The sequence below is a fragment of the Symphalangus syndactylus genome, chromosome 13 (genome assembly GCF_028878055.3).
Source record: "Symphalangus syndactylus isolate Jambi chromosome 13, NHGRI_mSymSyn1-v2.1_pri, whole genome shotgun sequence".
Classification (NCBI taxonomy): Eukaryota; Metazoa; Chordata; class Mammalia; order Primates; family Hylobatidae; genus Symphalangus; species Symphalangus syndactylus.
The window spans coordinates 31,159,807-31,186,526 of record NC_072435.2 but is presented as its reverse complement, the minus strand read 5'-3'; the positions used below and the strand labels follow the sequence as shown (position 1 = coordinate 31,186,526).

Here is a 26,720-nt window from a genome sequence, read left to right as displayed (position 1 = left end):
CATACAACTTTTTTCTACTTTTTTTGACACACTTTTCCACATTTTTTATCCCATAACTCTTTCATCCTATAACTTTGTTCTTTTAATAAACACATTTATATAGTTAGAATTTTGTAAAAATAAAAACAGATTATCTCATGCCAAGCGTGCCCATTATTTGCACGATATAGTATTTAATACTATAGTTTTCAAGACACACAAAATTTTAAGGCAAAAACAGCACTTTGCAACAATTTCATAATTTATTACATTACAGTAACATCACAGCAGTCAACAATGCCACTTTAGGCAAAAGTCAGTATTTCCATTATACATTCTGTTTGTAAGAATTCATAAATAGGTAAAAGTCATTCTAAGAAAACTTGGCAAATAAAGCTTTGGACTGGAATTGGCATTTCTTTCTCTACTTTTCCTTCCCCTGGTTTCTTTCTTTTAAACTACAGTATTCATATTTAAAATGTTTTAACTGATTTCAAAACATTAAAATAGCAGTTACATTTTTTGAATGGTTATATTATTTTAAAATGACTAACAAAGTTTTAGAGAAATTATATTATGGATAGGGCTGATTTATTTACATTTTCACATTTTCAAAAAATTAGCTTTGGTTTTAGAACTGATTTTTTTCATTTTGAGAAAACCTATCAGGTTTAATGAAATACTTAAAAATAATTATCATATACTGCAGTCTTTAGATAGGTATTTTGATTCTTCCTACAGAAATTCACATTTATTCAGTTAAACTCACATTTTAAAATTCTGTTTCTGATGATCTCTAACCTTCTAATGTTGCCTTCTAAGCAAATTGAAAGCTGCCTTTTACTGAATGAGGAAGAGCGCAAATACTTGGCTGAATGAGGTATTGCAAAAGACTGCGTGCACTTTGAAGAAAGACTTAAGTCATTGTCACACGATTTCCGTTCTTTTTAGCTTTTTGTTAAACATATGACAAAATACCTACACAAAGAGTGGTATTTCAGTTAATACAGTACATTTATTTTTCCGACTGACATTCAGCTTAAATATGCCCGTATGTGATTTAATCCATAGGTACCTGATGAACACATTATTGTCAGATTGGTTGCAGATGCTAAACGCTATCTGAAGGTCATTCCTAGTCATTTATATGTGTCAGGGTAAAAGTGAAGTGATTTGAACTATAAAAATACCTTTGAAATAATTTATCAATGAATTAGGTAAACCCAGTTTCAGAATGATAAAGAAAAACTGTGAGACCAAATAATGTGGCTAATTAACAGTGGCAGGATTTCCAGCCCGAGGGTTTAAAATGGACTTAAAGTAACTGTCTTTAAACTGAACTCAAAGAATGCAAAAGCGGCAAGTTCAGAAAATAAAAGGCAAGAACAGGACCTTAAGTCCATTTTAAACCCTTGGGCTGGAAATCCTGCCACTGTTAAGTAGCCACATTATTTGGTCTAACAGTTTTCCTTTATCATTCTGAAACTGAGTTTATCTAATACATTGATAAATTCATACGATTTGGAAGAGTCAATTGAAGTCACAAGGGCTCGATATTTGCGCTCTTTCAGTGAATGCAGGCAATTCTCTTATTCAATCTGTAAAATCCTATTATTGATTTATTAATGTCATATTTATAAAAGTATCATGAGGATGCCAAATGCTAAAAATGGAGATGGTCTAGTAACTAGAAATGCCCACCCCAGGGAGCGCAGATACAACTCTCCCTGCATCCTAATGATATGATGTATTTTGGAACACAGACATTAGAACTTCATGAAGTTTTAGCTGTTGATTCTTTCCCAGGCATCCTCCAGTTATGATTTAGGCAACACATGACTGAAATAATTCATTGATTATGCACATTAACATAAATATTACAAAAAATATGCCTCTAACTGAAACCGACAGGTGTAAAAACATATTTCACTCTTCGTAAAGAACTTTGTGAGGAAATATAACTCTGTAATTGTATAGACACTTTTCCTCATAACACTTTGACATTCACAAACAGTAGATTGCGCTGCAGTTTGTAAACATTTTAAGTTGCATAAACTTCTCCTTGATTTTCAAATGTAGTATAATACTGTCTACTAAAACTCCTTTTTGTTTCAACTAAGTACTCTCACATGTGTTAGTTTATAGTAACGTTTCTTATTATTTTTAAAGTGTTTTCCATTCAAAGAAAAGAAGTAAATTCCCATGTCAGATGGTTGAAGACTAGGCATTAGCCAGAGAGGTCTAGATGGTAAAATCCATCTTCTAGCCTCAAATAAGCTCCATGAACATAGAGGAATGCCAGGTGTCACACAGCTTTCCTTCACTCGAATTCATTCTTGACTAGAGCCTGTATGCCTGTTCCAGGGACATTTAAACTCTTCAAGGATTTCTTCTGATCTTTACTAAATACATTAAGAAGAATGCCAACCAGTGCCTTTTTGTGTACTGGGACATGTAGTCATGTGATTAAAACAGGGAACGTGAACTCTGACTTTAAAATGTATTGTAGATACAAACGCTCTAAGCTACAAAAGGTTTTCCACATCCAGAGTCATGATGGGAGCCTTTCATTCCTCAGAAATAATCCCTTTTCAGGTCGTCAAAAAAGAGTGCAACTGCCACAGCTCATGATGCAGTATCTTCATGAGCCCAGAGCACATACAAATCCTAAGGGAACTACCATAGTACAGTGCTCATTCTTGGCACCGGAACAAATGAAACATCTTCTATCCTGCACACACCTGCCAGAGCAGGCCACTCTCCTCTTCTGGGAGATTTAAAAAGTTCCCCAAAATGTTATTACTCTCATCCCCAATACACAGAAAAAGGGGGAAGGGCTGTTTCCAGTGCTCCGCCTTTAAACAGCTGTAAATGTCAGTACTCACAGTGGCATATTACAAAGTAATAAACTGCGCACTGGAGGGCAAACCACATATTGAGCTAATGAAGAGCTCACTGTGATTAGGATTCGATCAAACATAACAGCAGAACGTAAGCAAATTTTATCTGAATTCCCTAATGAATATACATGCTGCACTAACATTGAAAAAGCATGGCAGCCTATCCCAAACCAGCAAGAACAGTTGAGTGCATATAGTGGGTCTTTGTGTGTTTGAACTCCCACCACATAAGGGCAAACTCGATATGCATGCTAACGTCCTATAATTATCAAATTTAAAAAAATGCTAAAGGATGCCAGAGTGAACACGAGGGAAAGACCCACTCTCCTTTAACTTTTTACAAATAAATTTAAACTATAAATTAGAAACACAAATAAATTTAAACTATAAATTAGAAACACAAATAAATTTAAACTATAAATTAGAAACACAAATAAATTTAAACTGTAAATTAGAAACACAAATAAATTTAAACTATACATTGGAAACACAAATAAACATAAGTGGCTCTAACTTTCAAATGAAGTAAATGAGTTGTGTAGGAGATTAACCCCTTAACTTTTTTTTTTTTTTTAATTTCTTGACCAGCGCTTCGATGATGGTGATGTTTATCTCCCTGTTCTCGGCAGCCCTAAAAGAATGGCATGCAGCCTCTCCTGCTCCTCCTGCCGCCTCTCCTGTACCAACAGCTTCTCCAGCCAAGCCTGGGTGCTCCTGGGGAGTCCTGCGTTACAGAAAGCAGCTGCTGGATCTGCTGTGCAGTGGGGTTGTCATGGGGAGAACCCTCCCTGTCCTCTCCTGGTGCAGGCTCCACGCTATCAGTGAGGCTCACCTCATAAAGATCTTCAGAGGGAGGGAGCGGGGTGTGAATGTGAGCACAGTGCGAGCCTCCCCTGCTCCTGACTGCCCACCCCACCTGAGGGCTCTACTCACCACGCTGCTTGTCAGCAACACCCCAGCTCCTGTGGGATTGGGGCTCCTGGAGCGGTACACAGGTACCGGTCTGGCTGCTGCAGCACACTCTGAGCCTCTTGGCTCTTCAGCTCCACCTGCAGGAAGACCCTGGGCATGAGGGCACGTGGTGGCCGGCTTCCAGATTCCTGGCCCATTAATAGGGTAGCAAGGGCACTGTGGGGCTCTGTGGCCTGCCCAGGCCCCTGAGCCCTTGCTCCAGGCCGAAGAGACTGCCTCCTTTGCCTAGAACCCCATGCCTCCTTCCCCAGCCTCAAATCTCACATCCTTTTTCCCAGCATTTAAACTGTAGGCCACAGACTGGTGGAAAAGCAGGGGGAGCCAACCACCATCTGCTAAGTGTACTACATGCCTCATGTTTCCACGTATTATCTCATGTAATCCTCAGCACCTCTGCAAGGAAAAGGCTAACTTCCTTTTGAAGTTAAACAAACAGAGGCTTAGAGAGGCAAAGTAGTTGAATTATGACCAGTGGAACTGAGGTCAGAATCCAGTTTGAATCTAAGGAGTCTTTTTTGTTTTTGTTTTGTTTTGTTTTGAGACAGTGTCACTCTGTGTCCCAGGCTGGAGTGCAGCGGTGTGATCCCAGCTCACTGCAACCTTCACCTCCCGGGCTCAAGTGATTCTCGTGTCTCAGCCTCCAGAGTAGCTGGGATTACAGGCATGCACCACCAGGCCCGGCTAATTTTTTTTTTTTTTTAATTTTAGTAGAGATGAGCTTTCACCATGTTGGCCACGCTGGTCTCAAACTCCTGACCTCAAGTGATTGTCCTGCCTCAGCCTCCCAAAGTGCTGGGATTACAGGTGTGAGCCACCACACCCGACATACGGAGCCTCTTATACCACTGTCTCTTCCTCTGTGATTGGGGGGCTCCATGCCTCTAGCTGGGATGATGATGTCCAGACCTGGGAGGAGCCCAGGGCTACCCACCTCTAAAAGTCAGAGGACAGGAAGCAAGAAATAGTCATAGGACTGCCCTGGAGGGTGCTGGAGTCACCTGCCCCCAGGCTGCAGCTGCCTCTGGCCTGGCACCTCCCCTCCCCAGAGGCTGGTGCCCGCCTCCCAGCCGTTCTTGGATGGGTCGGAGGTTACCATCTCTTTCAGCTCACCCAGCTTCTTCAGCTCCTCCAACTGGACTGTGCTCTTGTTCTCGTTGTTCTGGACAGAGAGAAGCAATCAGTGGCCACCCACTAAAACTGGAGACCCCAGAACTTGGCGTCTGCCTCCCATGGCACCAGGAAGGGTGGAGGCAGGTTAGAAAAATCATCCCCTCTCTCCCACAGCCATCAGAGCAGGGCTCTGGCTCGCAGGTACCTTTAGAAGTACCATTTCATGTGAAGGCTACAATGCCCCATTTTACAGGTGGGGAAACAAAGGCCTTGAGGGCTAGGGAAGAGGGCAGCCTCCCCAGGTGGGGCAACGCACCAGCTCCTCGCAGCCACTGTGTGGCTCGGTCCGCTACTCGTAGAGGGCTTCCCACCCTACCTCCAGCATCCTCTCCAGCTCGCGTAGCCTCTCCAGCTCCCGCAAAGTCTCCTGCTGCCACCGCCTCTCATCCTGCTCCCGAAGTCTGTGCTGTTCCAGCAGCTCCTCCACCTCATCCACCAGCCTCTCCTGCTCCTCCTGCCGCCTCTCCTGCTCCTCCAGCCGCCTCTCCTGTTCTAACAGCTTCTCCACCACTTCCGGCAGCCTCTCCTGCCCTGGCAGCTTCTGCTGGCACAGCCTTGTCTCCAGTTCACGTATCTTTTCAGCTTGTTCATGTATCCTCTCCTCCTGTCTCATGTTGAGGAGACTCAACAAATGATTGTTTTCCACCTCGGCCTGCAGCTGTCTTCCCATGTTCTCCAGCTCCTTCCTGAGGTGGTTGGTCTCCTCTTGTAGCTGCTCCACCTCAGAAATGGGGTGAGAAAAACTCAGGGGTTGTAAGATCAACTGCCGGTCTTGCAGCAGTAATGACAGTTCCTAGGGGGGCTGTGACATCACTACATTCCACTCCTCCCAGGGGAGGGGACCACATCAGCGCGATGCCCAAGTAACCGCTCCACGATGGGGAAGGGAAACACGGGGTTTTGACCCAGGTCCTGGGAGACGCCAGCCCAAGAAGCCCAGGGAGGTCGAGCTTGGGGCAGCAGGAGGGGAGGGCAGAGTCTGCAGTAGGGAGCCCCAGGAGTCACCAGCCCAAAGTCACCCATGGATGACTGGCGAGGGCGGGGCCTGGGGCTGGGGGACCCAGGTCCTGGGAGACGCAAGCCCAAAGAGCCCAGGGAGGTTGGGCTTGGGGCAGCAGGAGGTGAGGGCTGAGTATGGAGCAGAGAGCCCCAGGAGTCACCCTCCCAAAGTCACCCTGGGGTGACTGGCAAGGGCAGGGACTGGGCTCCTTGCTGAAGGGGTGGGGCTGACTGACATGACTTTTGGTCGGGGGAGCCCAGAGGCGCTGGGGTTGGGGGGCCCAGTCTGGTATGCCTCAGGACTGGTATGGACTCTGGCACCGGTCTTGTCATCAGATGGCGTCTGTGGCTGGATTGGGGGCCATGACCTGGTGTGTTTTACCTTTTTCTTGGCTGCGGCCAATTTCCCCTGTTGTATTTTTTCTGACATCGCGGGATGTGGAGGGAGGCGGGGTTGGGGCCACCTCAGCGAAATCCCAGTGAGCACTGCTGAATGCCTCCAGTCACCTACCAGGCAGCTGTGTGACTGAGCCACAAGAGGCGTAACCAGGGCCCCACTAGAATGCAGAATAGGGGCGTGGCCTTAATGCTCCAAGCCCATTGGTCAGTGAGAAAGATGAAAGGGAAAGGAGGCGTGGCCAGGCAGCAGCATGTCCAGAGGGACCTGTGGCATCATAAGGAAAGCAGCCCATGCAACCGCTGACCCCGCCCACTCAGAGAGAGGGGAGGGGCCACCCACTCTGGGAGAGGGGAGGGGCTGGCTTTTGCTTTAAAAGCTTTAAAACTGTAAAAAGTAAACTTTAAAAAATACATGTGTGTATACTTTAGATATATGTGTGTCCGTGTGTGTGTATCTATGTGTGTATCTATGTGTTCCTCCAGAGCTGTCTTCATTATCCAGCTTCTATGCAAAGTCTGTGATTTTGGCCTATATTTTTCATCTTCAAATGGAGCACAAGAATTACAGTATTACCTTAACTTAGATATAGATCCTATATAAATGGAAAATCCATAGCATGCTTGATGATTAATGAAGCCGACTATAGTATCCAACATCCCAATAGGACAAAATAAGCACAATGATTTCTCTGTTTTGGAAAAATGTTTGTCTTATTCTCCTACATTATTGTTAAGATTTCTTTTAAAAACAAGAAACATGTCTAATATCTTTAAAAACACAAAGCTTTTGGGCCGGGTGCGGTGGCTCACGCCTGTAATGCCATCACTTTGGAAGGCCGAGGTGGGCGGATTGCCTGAGGTCAGGAGTTTGAGACCAGCCTGGCCAACGTGAAGAAACCCTGTCTCTACTAAAAATACAAAAGCTAGCCAGGCATGGTGGTGGGTGCCTGTAATCCCAGCTATTTGGGAGGCTGAGGCAGGAGAATCACTTGAACCCAGGAGACGGAGGTTGCAGTGAGCCAAGCTCACACCACTGCACTCCAGCCTGGGCGACAGAGCAAGACTCCATCTCAAAAGAAATAAAATAAAATAAAATACAAAATAGGAAGAACACAAAGCGTTCAATTTAATAAGCACTTAAAGCTCTTTACTGGTTTAAAACAAATACAAGGCCCATTTTTCTAGAATCACCTGGCCTCTCTGAGCCTTGCAAATGAAACTGAATTTCTCACTTGATACCTGGCTATGACTTGCAATCATGAAAACCAAGAATTGTGTTATGTCACTGTGTATTGCTTGTTACCTGAAATCCAACCCTAGGCTGGGACCAAGGGTTGAATCTTTCATGATTTTCTCCATAACCTGTGTGGTTCTTATCCCAGACCAAACTAAGCTTTTTTCTAGAGTTCTACGATTTACAGTTAATAGACAAGAGTGGTTCTCAAAATGTAGTCTATGGACTAGCAGCACCAGCAGCACCTGAGACCTTTTTATAAGTGCGAATTCTCAGGCCCCACCCTGGACCTGGTGAATCAGAAACTCTAGATTAGGGTTCAGCAATCTGTGCTGCAGTAATCCCTCCAGGTGTTCGAGAACCTTTGGCATACAGCAGGTAGTAAAATGTGTTTCCTTCTGTAGGTCCAAAGCCAGGGTTACCATATATGTTCTGCCTTGTTAGGAAACAATGACATGCAATTTTTTTTTTTTTTTTTTTTTTGAGACGGAGTCTTGCTCTGTCACCCAGGCTGGAGTGCAGTGGCGCGATCTCGGCTCACTGCAAGCTCCGCCTCCCGGGTTCACGCCATTCTCCTGCCTCAGCCTCTCCGAGTAGCTGGGACTACAGGCGCCCGCCACCACGCCCGGCTAATTTTTTGTATTTTTGGTAGAGACGGGGTTTCACCGTGGTCTCGATCTCCTGACCTCGTGATCCGCCCGCCTCGGCCTCCCAAAGTGCTGGGATTACAAGCGTGAGCCACCGCGCCCGGCCTGACATGCAATTAAAAGACATAAATCTCCTTCCTACTCCCACCCTCCATCCGATGTGTTTTGTTTTTATGAGTTCAATAAGAAAACAAGTGGCAATCAGAGATTTAGTCTAAAAAGTATGTTTACAAGTGTCCGTTCTCATCCAGCCTGATCTCCTACAAAACCATTTACATCCTCTTACATCTCAAGTTTTATAAAAGTATCTTCACAATGTAAGACTCAGGCATACTAGCAGTTCTATAATAAAACACCAAGTAAATCAGAATGTCCAACCTTACTAGAGAAGAAAAGTGCAATCATTGGCTATATTTTCAAATTGCATTCAACAGGAAATTTAAGTTTTGAATTATTTTTCCACCTTCATACTTCCAAGTTCATAGAATTAAACCAGAATATGCCATTCTTTCAAAGCCTCTAGCCAGGCAAAGTTTTACTGTATTATTTCTTGCTTTCAATGGATATAAAGCAGATGCCTGGTAGGCACATTCTGTATACCTGCAAAGATGCAGAACTAAACAGTTCCGTCTGTTCAATATTAAACCAAAAGTCCTGTAAACCTCGGATGGTGAGTGTAATACTTCAGCACTAACCCCAAAGCCTCAAATATGAGAAGATACCAAGAACACCACTAGCAAACAAAACTAAACTCTCAGCCAGGAGCAGTAGCCCACGCCTGTAATCCCAGCACTTTGGCAAGCCAAGGTGGGAGGATTACTTGAAGTCAGGAGTTCAAGACTAGCCTGGGCAGCAGAGCGAATTCACATCTCCACAAACATTTTTAAAAATTAGCTGGGTGTGGTGGCACACAGCTGTAGTCCTAGCTACTTGGCAGGCTGAGGTGGGAAAATTGCTTGAGGCCAGGAGTTCAAGGCTGCAGTAGCTATGATTATGGCACTGCACTCCAGCCTGGGTGACAGAGCGAGACTTAGATAATTACACTTTCTCCTGCTCCTGTTTACACTAAAATCACTAAGCTAAAAGGCTTTCAAATTTGGCAGGATAAAAATTAAGTGAAATGTGACTTTGGAGCTTGGCTAGTGAAGGAAAGAAAGTAAAAAAAGGAAGAAACGAAGGAAGGAGGGAGGGAGGGAACAAAGCGAAAGGAAAGGAAGAAAGAGAGAGAGGGAAAGAAAAAGAGAGAAAGAAAGAAAAAGAGAAAAAGAAAGAGAAAGAGAGAGGGAGGGAGGGAAAAGAAAAGAAAGTAAGAACGGAAACCAAGAAAGAAAATGAAAGCGAAGGAAGGTAGAAGAAGAAGAAAGAAAGAAACAAGGAAAAGAAAGAAAAAGAAAGAAAGAAAGGGAAAGGAAAGGAAAAAGAAAAGAAAAGAAGGAAGAATAAATGAGGTGACAAATTACTTACTGGGAGAAAGTTTTTTTAACCTCAATGACAGATAAAAGGTTTGTATCCTTAGCCTATAAAGAAATCTTTAAAATTACTGAGAAAAAAAAAAAGATTTTCAACCGAAAATGGGCAATGGAGAAACTGGCACTTCTCACAAGAATAAAAATGGCCAATGGCATATAAAAAGATTCAAAAGCACAAGAAATCAAAGCAACGTCATGAAAACAATGAGATTTTCTGTATAAAGTCAGCAAAGATGACAAATGGAAAGGGGAACCCGGAGCTCTGTCCTTGTTGGTGGGACTATAACCTGAGTCACTTTTCCTGGAGAATAAGTTGAACATTTCTATTAAAAACCCTAAAAATCGGCCGGGCGCGGTGGCTCACGCTTGTAATCCCAGCACTTTGGGAGGCCGAGGCGGGCGGATCACAACGTCAGGAGATCGAGACCACGGTGAAACCCCGTCTCTACTAAAAAAAAAAATACAAAAAATTAGCCGGGCGTGGTGGCGGGCGCCTGTAGTCCCAGCTACTCGGAGAGGCTGAGGCAGGAGAATGGCGTGAACCCGGGACGCGGAGCTTGCAGTGAGCCGAGATTGCGCCACTGCACTCCAGCCTGGGCGAAAGAGCAAGACTCCGTCTCAAAAAAAAAAAAAAACCCTAAAAATTATTTTCCTCCAGAAATTCTACTTCTATGAATTCAGTCCAAAAATGTTTGCTCGAGCCCATTAAAATGTATGTATAAGAAAATTCACCTCTGGGGTGGTAGTGATTAACTTAATATACATCCAGCTATTAAAAATGATGATGCCAGGATATATTTACTGCCACAGAAATATGCCCAAAATATAGTAAGTGACAAAAGACTATATATTACAATTCTACTTTTTAAAAGGTTTATATGCATAAAAACATATAAAAAGCAACAAACCAGAATGTTTTCAGTGGCAAATTAAAGATTTTTCTTAGTATTTGTCATCCAAATTATTACAAAAAGAATGATTTCCTTTATAATCAGGGACAATTGTTATTTTCACTTATTTATATTTAAATCTCTGTTCTTTTTCTGATTTTTTTTCTCCTGTATGTATCCCACGTAGGCTAGAATCCCTGCCTCTTGAGGTAAATCAGCCCATTTTTGGGAGGTGCACTACAGAAACCTGCCCCAACTTCCTTTTAAGAGATCTGGAGACATTTTTGTTTCAGGTCATTTCATTGTTCTCAGATTATTTTGTTTAATATATGAAACTGAGGAAAAGACAAAGGAAAGGCTGACTCCCTACCTTCCTGGGGCTACTTTTCCAATTTTTGCTGCTATTGTTATGTATTAATATTCACTGGGTATTAAAAAGATGGGCAGCCCCTTAGATCATTTGTTCTTATCTCTTTCTCAAAATCCTACTTCATTCCTTCATTCACTTATTTTTAAAAGGGTCAGGTGTGGCCGGGCGTGGTGGCTCACGCCTGTAATCCCAGCACTTTGGGAGGCCGAGGTGGGCGGATCACGAGGTCAGGAGATCGAGACCATCCTGGCTAACACGGTGAAACCCCGTCTCTATTAAAAAATACAAAAAATTAGCCGGGCGAGGTGGCGGGCGCCTGTAGTCCCAGCTACGCGGGAGGCTGAGGCAGGAGAATGGCATGAACCCCGGTGGGCGGAGCCTGCAGTGAGCCGAGATCACGCCACTGCACTCCAGCCTGGGTGAAAGAGCGAGACTCCATCTCAAAAAAAAAATAAAAAATAAAAAACAAATAAATAAAATAAAAGGGTCATGTGTACAAATACATAGTTCAGAAAATTTTTAAATATAACTACCTATACAACTATGTGGCCAAATCCCATTCACAGTCTTATTCTCCTTCCACAGCCAAACACTTTTAATTGGTTTCTTATAGATCATTTCAGAATTTATCTTTGCAAATACACGTGTATATTCTTATTCTACTCTTCTCTCTCAACACAAAAAGTAGCATACCATGCATACTATACCATTCATTGTTCCTTTGAAAACACACACACAATATATGTGCGTTCTTCTAAGTGAGCACAGAGGTCTTTCTCATTCTTCTTTACAACCGCACAGTATTCATCATTTGGATGTACCACCATTTACTTAACCAGTTCCCTGTTGGTGGACACTGAAGTCATCCCTATCATACTATTACAAACAATAATGCCAAGCATAACCACCCACACACCAAGTTCATTTCTGAATCTGCCTTTGATGAAACCTCGATTTGAATCACCACAAGGTCACAAGGCTGAATAGTTAGCCCCTTGTTTAGTTTTCATTATGTACCACAGTATGTAGCAAAAGACTCCCTTGGGCAAAGCAAATGTGCTCTTTGGGGATTTACTTCATAACAATAAATGGATAAACAGAACACCAAGGAGAACCATTTCTATTTAACCATGCACATGTATGTATATACTACATGCATATGCATACAAAGTATACAATAAATCCATCAAAGCATTAAGCATTGTCTCAGTATGGTGGATCTATGGAGTGCTTTGTAGACAGCCCTCCTTGCCTATCAATTCTTTCTAGTTTCAAAACAGTGAATATGTACTATTTTTGCAATATAAAATTTCAAAAAATGTTAACTCAAACTCAGCTGGATACATTCCTTCGGTCTGTCCTGTATTTGTATGGTGCTCCAGAGTGCTCAAATATCACTTCATTTAAAAAATTTATCTATTTTTGTTCAAATAGAGAGACAGGCAGGGTCTTGCTCTGTTGACCAGGCTGGTCTTGAACTCCTAGATCCTCCTGTCCCACATCCACCTCCCAAAGTGCCAGTATTACAAGTGGGAGCCATCACGCCCGGCCGGCTTCATTTGAGAAATCTTTCCCCAGCACTCAATACATTACGAATAATTCCTTTCTTTCTGTTTAGATAGCATCTTAGTCATATCTCTATTACCTCACTTGTCACATGATAATCAGCTGCTCACCCATCCGTCTCCCTTGATTCCTCATGAGCTCCTCCAGAAGAGTGTGGTTTTCAGCACCTGGAGAAGTGTGCGATACACACATGCTTCATACGCAGAGAAGGACACGATATCACTACAGTGTAATTATTCCCAGAATTCAATGCCTGCATTTGTAAACTGTTCCAGATTCTCTGCCAACAACCTGAGAATGTTCTGTTTTTTCCCTAAAACGTCCATCCATTACTGAGTGTCTACGGTCATAGTTAACTCAATTGCGATGTGACCTCTGGCCAAGCCCATTCATAGTTTTTATTTTAGGTGATTTTTAATTTTAATTTTTGATTTTCATAGTTTCCTTTTTGTTTTTTTAATCTAGCAGTGTTTGGTAAACTTCAACATCTCTATATTCCTGTGTCTTTGCACCTACTGGTCTCTGCTTGGAATAATATCTCAAGGTTTTATTCACTTGGAAAAAATTTCTACTCACCCTTAAAGAATCAGCTTACATAGGCCAGGCATGGTGGCTCATGGGACTGAGGTAGAAGAATCACTTGAACCTGGGAAGCAGAGGTTGCAGTGAGCTGAGATCACGCCATTGCACTCCATCTTTGGCAACAGAGTGAGACTTTATCTCAAAAAAACAAAAAAACACGCAAAAAAATCAGCTTAAATAATACCTTCTCTGAGAAGCCTTTATATCTTCCTATTCGTTCAGTAAGAGTTGAAAATTCCTCAACTCTTGAAACATTTGTGCCTCTATTACTATGTATCGGGCACTGAACTGAGTGCCTAGGACAGAAAGATGAAACTGTAGACCCTGCCCACATGGAGCTCATGCTCTAGTATGGAAAACAGCCATATGAACAAATAACCACACTGTAGGTCTTCAGAGCTCAAACCCTATCCTAAATACTGCTAAATTAATATTCTCTGAGGTTTTCAAAGTAGTAGGGCCAGAGACAATATCACTGTTGGGATGACTTTCCATCCAAGTTAACATTCGGCCTTTATCATCAAAGGTGATATGTGTGTACCTCTTCCTTGCAACCCACCAGCGCCTAACACATCATATCCTCACTTTTGAAATTAGGAAACAGCCTCAGAAGTCCAAGAGCTTGACCAAAGTAACTCAGCTGTTAGGTAGCAGAACCAGGTTGGTATGATTCTTCTTCAATATCCTGCCAGTTATATGGGCAAGTGGCCTCAAAATCAACAAAAGACAAGTAGAGGTTGACATGCATCAGTGGAGAGAGGCTCAAAAGGAAGAGTTTATACACAAGAATAGAGCAGAAATGTTCTGGAAGTATGTCTGGCAGTGTGAAGTAGGAGGGGGCACACCAGGTTTCACCTTGGTCAAGTGAATCTATAATTCCAACCTGGGCCTCACCCCTGAGCTCCAGACTTAGCTATCTGTTTTTCTCACTCTAATATCAAATCCATAAGGCAGGACTTAATCTCTAGGTTGTTCACCACAAATTAAAGCAGAGTCTGGTTTATAGTAAGTACTTAATAAATAAATAAACAAACTATCAATGAAGCTAAAGAAACATTCTACACTCCTGGGGGAAGGGATTACCATGAAATGCCACCTGTCCTTTTTCTACTTTTCAGTATTTGGGGTGTTCTTCATTGAAAAAGATTAGCTTCTTGAATGTTCCAGATAGGAAGAGGGAGGGAGAGGGAGAGAGAGAGGAATAGATAGAAGTTTTGTATTTTAACTATGGTTCAATTCTAAGCATTCTAAAATTGCATGCAGTTTTTTAAACCATGAATTACAAGGGTGTTGAATTTCCAAATTCATGTAGCTTTTTGTTAATCTCTTCATTATTGCCTTCTAACTTTAATTGCTTCATATTTAAATTATAAATTATATGGTGTGGATGGTACCAATTGTTTTTAAGTCTTCTGACTTGCTTTATGAATTAATATATAATTAATGTTTCTCCCACAGTCCACATACGCTTAAGAATACAGAATATCGGCCGGGCGCGGTGGCTCACGCTTGTGATCCCAGCACTTTGGGAGGCCGAGGCGGGCGGATCACGAGGTCAGGAGATCGAGACCACGGTGAAACCCCGTCTCTACTAAAAAATACAAAAAATTAGCCGGGAGTGGTGGCGGGCGCCTGTAGTCCCAGCTACTCGGAGAGGCTGAGGCAGGAGAATGGCGTGAACTCAGGAGGTGGAGCTTGCAGTGAGCCGAGATTGCGCCACTGCACTCCAGCCTGGGCGACAGAGCGAGACTCCGTCTCAAAAAAAAAAAAAAAAAAAAAAAAAAAGAAATAGGTCAGAAGCTGCCCTAAAGGTTGTGTGCTACAGCATTTCACTATTTAGCTCAACTACCATTCCCTCCATAAGTGTGAGTGGAAGTTTCTTAGAGCACCATGTTGCCTTTCAACAAAACCAAATTTTTGCTCAAAAGTCATAGTCATGGTAAAAACAAACAAACAAACAAACAACAAAAAAAAACCTCTGGCTTTGGAAGGCTTTCTCAGTAATGTCCTAGAATTAAGATTACAGCCTGCATTTCATGTCAACTGAACAGAAAACCAGCCTCCAACATCCTTCTGCCCCATGGCTTTCTCTCAGCTCCTCTTGGTTGGGCCTAGGGCAGTCAGACTGTCTGGTTCCAATCCCTGCTCTGCCACCTGTGACCTTGGACAAGTTACCTACCTTCAGTTGCCTCATCCATAAAATGCAGATATTGTTTTTTTGTTTTTTTTTTTTTTGAGACAGAGTCTCGCTCTGTCGCCCAGGCTGGAGTGCAGTGGCACAATCTCGGCTCACTGCAAGCTCCGCCTCCCGGGTTCACGCCATTCTCCTGCCTCAGCCTCCGAGTAGCTGGGACTACAGGCGCCCGCCACCGCGCCCGGCTAATTTTTTGTATTTTTTAGTAGAGACGGGGTTTCACCATGGTCTCGATCTCCTGACCTCGTGATCCGCCCGCCTCGGCCTCCCAAAGTGCTGGGATTACAAGCGTGAGCCACCGCGCCCGGCCATAAAATGCAGATATTAATAATACCCTCTTTTAACGTTATTAAGAGGATTGAAAGAGCTAATAAAAAGTAAAAAATAAAAAGACTTGGTAAGCATAGGCACAGAGGGAAAGAAAAAAGTAAAAATAAATAAATAAGAAGACTAGTGCCTAGCACATAAAAGTTCATCAGGAATTAATTCTATAACATGAACTCAATTTTGCAAAACTTCAAAGTACATATAACTTTTACTACGGTATACATAACGATAATAGATTTACAACTGTAGACACGTTTCTCTAACAGTAAATCTAAGAAAGACTAAGCAACCGGATACTAAATCATTAAGTGATTATCAGTTAGTAACTTTAATTTTCTTATACTTCTATATTTTCTATAGATCATCTTTGTAACAAAAAGAAAACAAACCAAATGAAAATGAAATGAATTCTCTCAAAAAGAATTAAGACAGGAAGAAGGCTCACAAAGTAACATAAAATATATCTTATGGTTTATGTAAAACTCTTAATAAAAGTAACTTCTTTGCTCCAAGCTGCATTCTGGCTTTGCCTTTGACTCAGGTGGCATTTATTTGCATGATGACTGATTCTATCGAGTAGGCCCTTCCTCAGCCCTACAGGAAGAACCAAACATCTCTAGAACACAGCAGCGTTCCTGACTCCCACTTGAGAAGGCCTAACAAAATGGCATATAACTTAACAGCAGCAGACCAGTGTTAAGAAGTCTGGAGTCAAGGGAAAAAGGTAAAATTGGAGCGTTTCCAGAATCTCACAAAAAACAACAAACCGATGTTCTAAGTGCCCAACATGAGCAAATTAGATCCTTAAATAAAGGTCGTTAATGCCTATCCTAGCATAGATTCAGCACCAAGTACAATGTCATTTTACTGGTTTACCTTTTCCATTTTTTTTTTTTTTTTTTTGAGATGGAGTCTCGCTCTGTCACCCAGGCTGGAGTGCAGTGGCGCCATCTCAGCTCACTGCAAGCTCTGCCTCCCAGGTTCACGCCATTCTCCTGCCTCAGCCTCCCGAGTAGCTGGGACTACAGTTGCCCGCCATCACGCCCGGCTACTTTTTTTTGTAGTTTTTAGTAGAGACGGGGTTTCACCGTGTTAGCCAGGATGGTCTCGATCTCCTGACCTCGTGATCTGCCCGCCTCAGCCTCCCAAACTGCTGGGATACCTTTTTCATTCTTGAAAGTAGGAGCTCTTCCTTCCTTCCTTCCTTCCTTTCTTTCCCTCTCTGGCCCAGGCTACAATCTACTCGGCTTGCTGCTGCCCGCGCCGCGGACTGCCTGGGAGTGCCGGCGCGCGCCACCGCTGCCTGCCTTTTCTCCTTTGGATGCAGGCACGCGTTCGCCATCTTGGCCACGCTGGTCGCCAGCTCCTGACGCTGAGTGCTCTGCCCGCCTCGGCCTCCCGAGGTACTGGGACTACAGACGGAGTCTCGCTCACCCAGTGCTCGGTGTTGCCCGGGCTGGAGTGCGGTGGCGTGGTCTGGCCTCGCGGCAGCCTCTACCCCCCGGCCGCCTGCCTTGGCCTACCAGGGTGCTGGGATTGCAGCCCCTGCCCGGCCGCCGCCCCATCTGGAAGGTGGGGAGCGCCTCTGCCCCCGGCCGCCCCGTCTGGGAGGTGAGGAGCACCTCTGCCCGGCCGCCCCGTCTGGGAAGTGAGGAGCGCCTCTGCCCGGCCACCCACCGTCTGGGAAGTGAGGAGCGCCTCTGCACGGCCACCCACCGTCTGGGAAGTGAGGAGCGCCTCTGCCCGGCCGCCCCGTCTGGGAAGTGAGGAGCGCCTCTGCCCGGCCACCCACCGTCTGGGAAGTGAGGAGCGCCTCTGCCCGGCCACCCACCGTCTGGAAAGTGAGGAGCGCCTCTGCCCGGCCACCCACCGTCTGGGAAGTGAGGAGCGCCTCAGCCCGGCCGCCCCGTCTGGGAAGTGAGGAGCGCCTCTGCCCGGCCACCCACCGTCTGGGAAGTGAGGAGCGCCTCTGCCCGGCCACCCACCGTCTGGGAAGTGAGGAGCGCCTCTGCCCGGCCACCCACCGTCTGGGAAGTGAGGAGCGCCTCAGCCCGGCCACCCACCGTCTGGGAAGTGAGGAGCGCCTCTGCCCGGCCACCCACCGTCTGGGAAGTGAGGAGCGCCTCTGCCCGGCCACCCACCGTCTGGGAAGTGAGGAGCGCCTCTGCCCGGCCACCCACCGTCTGGGAAGTGAGGAGCGCCTCTGCCCGGCCGCCCCGTCTGGGAAGTGAGGAGCGCCTCTGCCCGGCCTCCCATCGTCTGGGAGGTGAGGAGCGCCTCTGCCCAGCCGCCCCGTCCGGGAAGAAGTGAGGAGCGCCTCTGCCCGGCCGCCCCGTCCGGGAAGAAGTGAGGAGCGCCTCTGCCCGGCCACCCATCGTCTGGGAAGTGAGGAGCGCCTCTGCCCGGCCACCCACCATCTGGGAAGTGAGGAGCGCCTCTGCCCGGCCGCCCCGTCTAGGAAGTGAGGAGCGCCTCGGCCTGGCCACCCCGTCCGGGAAGTGAGGAGCGCCTCTGCCCGGTCGCCCCGTCCGGGAAGTGAGCAGCGCCTCTGCCCGGCCGCCCCGTCCGGGAAGAAGTGAGAAGCGCCTCTGCCCGGCCGCCCCGTCTAGGAAGTGAGGAGCGCCTCTGCCCGGCCGCCCCGTCCGGGAAGTGAGCAGCGCCTCTGCCCGGCCGCCCCGTCCGGGAAGAAGTGAGGAGCGCCTCTGCCCGGCCGCCCCGTCCGGGAAGAAGTGAGGAGCGCCTCTGCCCGGCCGCCCCGTCCGGGAAGAAGTGAGGAGCGCCTCTGCCCGGCCGCCCCGTCCGGGAAGAAGTGAGGAGCGCCTCTGCCCGGCCGCCCCGTCCGGGAAGAAGTGAGGAGCGCCTCTGCCCGGGCGCCCCGTCCGGGAAGAAGTGAGGAGCGCCTCTGCCCGGCCGCCCCGTCCAGGAAGAAGTGAGGAGCGCCTCTGCCCGGCCGCCCCGTCTGGGAAGTGAGGAGCGCCTCTGCCCGGCCGCCCCGTCCGGGAAGAAATGAGGAGCGCCTCTGCCCGGCCGCCCCATCCGGGAAGAAGTGAGGAGCGCCTCTGCCCGGCCACCCATCGTCTGGGAAGTGAGGAGCGCCTCTGCCCGGCCACCCACCGTCTGGGAAGTGAGGAGCGCCTCTGCCTGGCCGCCCCGTCTGGGAAGTGAGGAGCGCCTCTGCCCGGCCACCCACCGTCTGGGAAGTGAGGAGCGCCTCTGCCCGGCCACCCACCGTCTGGGAAGTGAGGAGCGCCTCTGCCCGGCCACCCACCGTCTGGGAAGTGAGGAGCGCCTCTGCCCGGCCACCCACCGTCTGGAAGTGAGGAGCGCCTCTGCCCGGCCACCCATCGTCTGGAAGTGAGGAGCGCCTCTGCCCGGCCACCTATCGTCTGGGAAGAAGTGAGGAGCGTCTCTGCCTGGCCGCCCCGTCTGGGAAGTGAGGAGCCCCTCTGCCCAGCCGCCCCGTGTCTGGGTAGAAGTGAGGAGCTCCTCTGCCTGGCCGCTCCGTCTGGGAGGTCTACCACGGAGGCCAGAAGCAATGTGGGGGCTGGACGTGGTGGCTGACGCCTGTGGTCCCGGCACTCTGGGGGGCGAGGCGGGTTGATCACTTTGGGCTAGGAGTTCGAGACCAGTCTGGCCAACTTGGCGAAACATGAAGAATACAACAGACAAACCAACCAACCAACTCAATGACAACAAAACAGGTCTACCCTGGAGTCATACTCTAATTTTTTCTATTTTCCTCCCTTTCTGATCCTTTATCCCACTTTCTTTTTCTTCCTCTTCCTTCTCCCTCTTCTTTGTCAAATAGAGGATTGAGTTATTATCACTGATCCATATAAAGTCCCTCTCTCATTTATTTTAACTCCCACCCCCATTTCTATTCCCCGACTTCCCATGTGCAACCTTCCTAATATGTTTGATACGCATCTTTTTGTTTGTATGTATTTTTAGAAAATGTTTATTGTTTTTGTATGCAAAAAAAATTAATAAAAAAAAAAAAGTAGGAGCTACGAAAAAACAAAAACAAACAAAAAACAAAACACTACAAAAGACAGTACGTTTGTACAACCACATAATACCTATGCAAATGTTTGTTGAAATCTAAACAGAAGACAGAAGTAGTTCTAGTACCTTCACTGGGTAAGTAAGATAAGTAAACTTTTCCTTAATACACACTTTCAGCAGCGTTGATACCTAAAAGTGGTCGACTCTACTACTGTATTAAATGACATTCATTTTGTCAATATGTGTTCCAAATTCTTACTGCTCTTTGTCTCCAAAGGGGAGTTCCTACTGAATATTGAGACAGTTCAAGAATACTAGGGAAAAAAATTCTAATAATTGAAGTAAGGGTCATCTAAGGATAATATGCCACATATACAGACACAGTAATATTTTCAACTTAAAAAAAATTCGGTTGTCAAAGCTGCACAGCAAATATTATCCTAAGCTTAGCCTCTTCAGGCATTTGCTTTATAATCACTTCAAAGAAAAGTCAGTCACAAAATGCCACATTTTGTATGATTCTATTTATATGAAATGTCCAGGATAGGCAAATCTACAGAGACAGAAATTAGATCAGAGGTTGCCAGGATCAACGGCGGGGGAGATGAGTATAGAGAGTGACTGCTAATGGTTACGGGGTTTCTTTTTGGGGAGAAGAAAAGGTTCTGAAATGAGGTAGTGGTAATGGCTGCATAACTCTGAATATACTAAAAACCACTGAACTGTACACTTCAAAGGGTGAGGCTTATCATATAAAAGCTGTATCACAATAGTTTAAAAAATGTTTGGGTATGTCAAGAAATAGGCCGGGCGCGGTGGCTCACGCTTGTAATCGCAGCACTTTGGGAGGCCGAGATGGGCGGATCACGAGGTCAGGAGATCGAGACCATGGTGAAACTCTGTCTCTACTAAAAATACAAAAAATTAGCCGGGCGTGGTGGCGGGCACCTGTAGTCCCAGCTACTCGGAGAGGCTGAGGCAGGAGAATGGCATGAACCCGGGAGGCGGAGCTTGCAGTGAGCTGAGATTGTGCCACTGCACTCCAGCCTGGGCGACAGAGCGAGACTCCGTCTCAAAAAAAAAAAAAAAAAAAAAAAAAAGAAAGAATAGGATCATAGCTCAAAGATATGGGATATAAAATAAATGGAACAAAACTGCTCAATAATCTATCTAGAATCACATAATGCTTGAGCTTTATCCTGACTAAAATTGCAAGCCTGGTGTTTTATTGGGATTTCACATTTTTTACTTCTTCCTAAGTCAGCCAATAATTCCTCCTCCTCACTTAATAGTTGACTATGAAGACCAAGCCATTTTGATTCTGCCTCCGATGAGCTTTCCCATTTCATTCCTCCTCCCACTCCCATGACTACCACACCAACGTAGGTTCTCCTCACTTCACTCTAAGAAAACAGCGGGGCCTAAACAGGGAGAATTCAGACAAGTTTCTAGAAAGCCAAACTACTTTCTAGAAAGTCAAAGATAATTATATTTTTTGCCATGACTGTAAGAATGCCCATTTCATTGCACACTTTCTAACATTTTTACCAATCTGATAAATAAAAGCTGGTACTGAGATGAAAAAAAGGCTGGGCACAGTGGCTCACACCTGTAATCCCAACACTTTAGGAGGCTGAGGTGGCCAAATCACCTGAGGTCCGGAGTTCAAGACCAGCCTGGCCAACATGGTGAAACTCCGTCTCTACTAAAAATACAAAAATTAGCCAGGCATGGTGGCATGTGCCTGCAATCTCAGCTACTTGGGAGGCTGAGGCAGGAGAATTGCTTGAACCCAGGAGGTGGAGGTTGCAGTGAGCTGAGATCACGCCATTGCACTCCAGCCTGGGTGACAAGAACAAGAGTTCATCTCAAAAAAAAAAAAAGAAGAAGAAAAAGTTCCCATACAATATAATTTCTTCCATCTCTGGAAACAAATTCAGCAATGAGAACTGAAAGCCACCACGTCGAGGGTTTCAAGGATTTAGGTCTACCTATTGATGTCTAAAGCATTAGTTAAGTTAGAAAAAAATACGCACACACACGTGCACGCACACACACATACCCCTATGTATTCGGTACCAGAAAACATGACTGACTACATGGTACAGTCATCCAACAGAAAGCACACAATAACTGAAGGCAATGCAGAAGGGCAAGTTATAACATGGATCTACAATACTGCTGAGTGAAAAAGCAGATCACAAACAAATAGCTGATTTTTAAGGGAGAGGAAACATATACAAGCATAGGAGAAAAGAGATGAGCAGATGACTGGAAAGATACAAATTTCTGACCGTGGCACCTTCTGAGTGGTAGAATTATATAGGTAATATTTTCTAGTTTTGCCTAAAAGTTTTCTAAATTTCTTAAAATAAGAAGGTTTTGTTTTCCATATTATAAAATATCCATCACCCCAGGAAATTTAACCTTCAGCACAAACTCTACAACATGTTCAAAGTTTGTTCAGTTTAATATTTAAGAGACAATCTATTTTTTTTTTTTTTTTTTTGAGACGGAGTCTTTCTCTGTCCCCCAGGCTGGAGTGCACTGGCACCATCTCGGCTCACGCAAGCTCCACCTCTCGGGTTCACGCCATTCTCCTGCCTCAGCCTCCTGAGTAGCTGGGATTACAGGCGCCCGCCACCACGCCCAGCTAATTTTTTGTATTTTTAGTAGAGACGGGGTTTCACCGTGTTAGCCAGGATGGTCTTGATCTCCTGACCTCGTGATCCGCCCGCCTCGGCCTCCCAAAGTGCTGGGATTACAGGCTTGAGCCACCGCGCCCGGCGAGACAATCTATTTTGAAAGACATCTAAAATGACCGATATTTAAACCTATGCATTAATATTTTTCAATCACGTTTTAAATTTTGTAATTTTGATAAGGTTAAGCTTTAGATCCATCTTGAAAAGATAAATTTTCTATTTGTCTTTAAAACATTCCCTACAATATGCCTGTTTTTAAACAGTGAATGGTGCTCAAAAATTGCAATATAAATTCAGGCAGTGTTCCTTACATAGAATGTGTAAGTGCTTCTAATACTGCTCTTTTTCACTGGTTATGAAAACACAGAAGAATTATCTAAGCATCTAATTATTCAGGTCCTTTGTTTCTCCTCCATTCTGTTAGGTTTTTACTAATTTCAAGGCCTCTGAGGATGAAGTTGTCTGTGACAGCTACCACAAAGGTTACTATAAGCAGACAAATTTCCAACAAGTTTATCACCACTACCAGCCCCACCATAAAACTGTCTCAATCAAGGGCAACACAATTCAAGGTTAGCCAAGACAACTTCTTTACCTGTCACTGCTTAAGAAAAGGATTTTTTGGTCTTATTTAGAAATAACTTTCTGTATCTATTTTTCTCCATAAATCCACTGAGACCAATGTGTGCCTCTATCTCAAGCACCAGCAAGCAAAACTGCCTGCCAGTATGTTCAGTTTTTGTATCTTTCCAAATGTAGGGCACAGCTATTTTTGATATCATAATTTTTTGAAAACTGATGCACAAACTTCTTCTGAAAAGTTCAGCCGGGCGCGGTAGCTCACGCCTGTAATCCCAGCACTGTGGGAGGCCGAGGCAGGAATTCAAGACCAGCCTGGCCAACGTGGTGAACCCTGTCTCTACTAAAACTACAAAAATTAGCCAGGTGCGGTGGCAGGTGCCTGTAATCCCAGCTACTCAGGAGGCTGAGGCAGGAGAATCGCTTGAACTTGGGCGGCAGAGATTCCAGTGAGCAAGATCGCACGACTGTACTCCGGCCTGGGTGATAGAGTGAGACTCCATCTCAAAATAAATAAAAAAAAAAAAAGAATTTCAGATATACAGTAGTTGTAATTCTTCTGAAGGCTACTTATGGGACACATTACTTTCATATTTTGCTGTTCAATAAATGGATGGAGAATAAAGTAAATTGGCAGAATTACCATATAAAATAAAATCCAAAGTCCTCTGACAACAAAAGAAACTTAAAATACACACGTACACACACACACGCACACGGCTTTCCCTGCTAATCATTTTACCACAACCAAGCAGCTAACCCAGAGCCCACAAAAGCAGAGTAAAAATTCTAACACCTGGTAAAATAAAAATGCACATATATCCCTGTCATCTAAAAAAAATGCTTAAGTATTCAAAGACAGAAAGCAATTACAGCTACTGAGAACATCACTGTAAGCAAACTGAGGCAGAGAAAACAAAGGTGCCGATGAGGATTTGAACCACTGAAGCTGCAGAAACCCACTGGATGGTTTCCTAGGTACCGAGTCGGCATTATCTTTCAGAACGATCTTCTAGAAGAGATCACATAACACTGTTACAAAGGATCTGGAGAAAGGGACCCTGGCTTCATCACTCTGGCTCTCCAGTCATGCTTTACATTTTCACTTCTTACACTCTCTTTCACAGGAAGTCAATTTACAGACTTCCATCAAGCCCTTAGAGACCTTTTTGTACTCTCCATGACAAGTTCTTCATGTTATGTCTGCACTTTGGACAAATTCTTAGCAGTTAACTTACAAGGCAGTTAAGATTTTTGTTGCCGGGCGCGGTGGCTCACGCTTGTAATCCCAGCACTTTGGGAGGCCGAGGCGGGCGGATCACGAGGTCAGGAGATCGAGACCACGGTGAAACCCCATCTCTACTAAAAATACAAAAAAATTAGCCAGGTGTGGTGGCGGGCGCCTGTGGTCCCAGCTACTCGGAGAGGCTGAGGCTGGAGAATGGCGTGAACCCGGGAGGTGGAGCTTGCAGTGAGCCGAGATTGCGCCACTGCACTCCAGCCTGGGCGACAGAGCGAGACTCAGTCTCAAAAAAAAAAAAAAATTTTTTTTGTTCAAGCACAATATAGCTGGAATAGGGTCATACATTCAATAAAACAAATACTTACCAAGCATTTATTGAGTGGAAGATAAAAAGCACAAAGCATAATTATAAAACATTCTCCCCTGCCACCATAAAAATTGTTTTTAAGCCTTACAGAATACAGCATAACATGACCAAAGCAAAAATAGTGAGGACTAAAGAGGGGAGGAAGGGGAAATATCAGCATGAACTGAATATGACCCAGAAGAGCCTTGATGGTCAGACGCGTAAAGACAAATTGGGTAGGGTTAGGGAGTGGCTGTCAGGGGCACATTCTACAGGGGAAAAACAGCTGATACAGAAGCCTGAAAGGAAAAGCAGGCAGAGCAGCTGGACACGACTCTTACCTGCTGCATCCACAGTACAATGCGCCTTTCCAGAACACAGCAGCGGCCCGGGGGAGAGGGATCGCTCAAACAGCACCAGAGGCTGCATTCCAACTTTTCCTCCATCCACGAGTCCGTTTTCATTGTTAGTTTCTCCTTAAAAACGATTGGCTGAACGCGCACACGCGGGAACAAGGAAAACCTGACTGAAGAATGAGGCGTTTAAGCTTAAGGGTCTTGGATCGGGGCGCGGTGGCTCAGGCCTGTAATCCCAGAACTTTGGGAGGCAGAGATGGGTCATTTGAGGTCAGGAGTTCGAGACCAGCCTGGCCAACATGGTGAAACCCAGTCTCTACTAAACAACACAAAAGTTAGCCAGGCGTGGTGTCAGGCGCCTGTAATCCCAGCTACTCGGGAGGTTGAGGCAGGAGAATCGCTTGAACCCATGGCCTGTAAAAAGACGGAGGCTGCAGTAAGCCGAGATCGCCCCACTGCACTCCAGCCTGGGCGACAGAGTGAGACTCCATCTCAACAAGCGCCTGCCACCATACCCGGCTAATTTTTGTATTTTTCGTAGAGACAGGGTTTTACCATGCTGGCCAGGCTGTCTAGAACTCCTGACCTCAGGCGATCCAGCTGCCTCAGTCTCCCAAAGTGCTGGGATTACAGGAATGAGCACTGCGCCCGGCCAAAAAACCGAAAATCTTAAAGGCCTTTCCCCTTCCCCGCCTGGGCTCAAACAACAGCCGGAGCCGCCCTACCACGCCCCGTCGCGGTCCCGGGGAGCAGGCTGGCTGACTGAGAGCGATCATGGGCCCCGAAAGGGCTGCGGGCGACGCGGGCTCCCCCCTCGGGGCGCGGCGACTGGGGCGAGAGGTGCTGGCAGCCCCCAAGCCAGCCCCGTGCAAGGAGCCAGAGAGACGCGCCCTCCCCCTCCTCCCCACCCAAGCCTCACGCAGCGGGGCGGGCCAGTCGCGGGAGAAAGGGGCGCGCTCGCCCCGCCCGGGGAACCGGGGCCTCTCCCGGGCAGGCTCCCCTTTGTCTCGGGACTCTGGGCGCCTCCTCTCCGCCCTCGCCCTGTCCCGTGAGGCCGCCACTGGGCGCCTCACCGTGATGTTGCAGTGGAGCCTGAGCTGCGGCGGCGGCTCCTGGTTCTTGTGGAACATAGAGGCCAGCAACTTCAGCTTGGCCTTGAACTCTCACACGGACATTTTACTCTCACCTCTGGCGGGAGGGGCGCGGAAGGTGAGCCGGTCGGGAGCCGCTGTCATGGCCGCGACCACCCGCGGGACCTCTCGGCGGCGCTCTCGCGGCTCCGCCTCTCCCCGCTGCCTCCACTCTAGTCAGAGTAGGGCTGGAAAATGGCAAGGGGCACCGAGGCCTCTGCGGGGAGCTGTGTGGCGGCCTGGGCGGCTGCTCCCCTTGTAACAGACTCCACCCACAGGAGGCGCTGCTCCGGTCAAGCCGCAGCTTAAAAGGGCAACAGCACCACCGCCCACACTACCGCCTGGGAAAGGGCTGCCCCTACCCGGCTACCGTCCCTCTCGCCCCTCACCCCTCACCCCTCACCCCTCACCCCTCACCCCTCACCCCTCACCCCCCCCGCGCACCCTGTGCGCACCTGTTTCGGCGGGTGCACGAGTCCAGAGCATGCGCGCGCTTCTGGCTGCCCCCTCCTCGCCTTGACCCAGCACTGTTGGACCCATCTGGTCCGTTCTTCACATTCGCGGACTGGAGGCTCCGGGCAGTACAACCACCAACTGTGTGTGTGTGTGTGTGTGTGTGTGTGTGTGTGTGTGTGTGTGTGTCTCCCTCCCAAGGGAA

The 26,720-nt window shown here is 46.4% G+C and overlaps 1 protein-coding gene across 6 annotated transcripts; it reads right to left on the bottom strand.

Moving 5' to 3' along the window:
• Window positions 1-223: 223 nt before the first annotated feature.
• Window positions 224-26,720, bottom strand: LOC129460001 (golgin subfamily A member 6-like protein 9). Of its 6 annotated transcripts, none has more exons than XM_063615939.1 (9): window positions 26,006-26,361; window positions 24,918-25,102; window positions 13,172-13,241; window positions 12,675-12,762; window positions 6,403-7,108; window positions 5,338-5,742; window positions 4,962-5,010; window positions 3,813-3,928; window positions 224-3,722 (listed from the first exon to the last, which is right to left on the bottom strand). In XM_063615939.1, exons 5-9 carry the CDS (start codon window positions 6,448-6,450, stop codon window positions 3,708-3,710), a joined length of 633 nt encoding a protein of 210 aa, XP_063472009.1. In that variant the 5' UTR covers window positions 6,451-7,108; window positions 12,675-12,762; window positions 13,172-13,241; window positions 24,918-25,102; window positions 26,006-26,361; the 3' UTR covers window positions 224-3,707. The 6 variants fall into 6 exon arrangements, with proteins under 6 accessions (XP_063472009.1, XP_063472008.1, XP_063472006.1 ...); XM_063615938.1 differs by having other exon boundaries at window positions 224-3,603; window positions 26,006-26,341; XM_063615936.1 differs by lacking the exons at window positions 6,403-7,108; window positions 12,675-12,762; window positions 13,172-13,241; window positions 26,006-26,361 and adding an exon at window positions 26,518-26,720.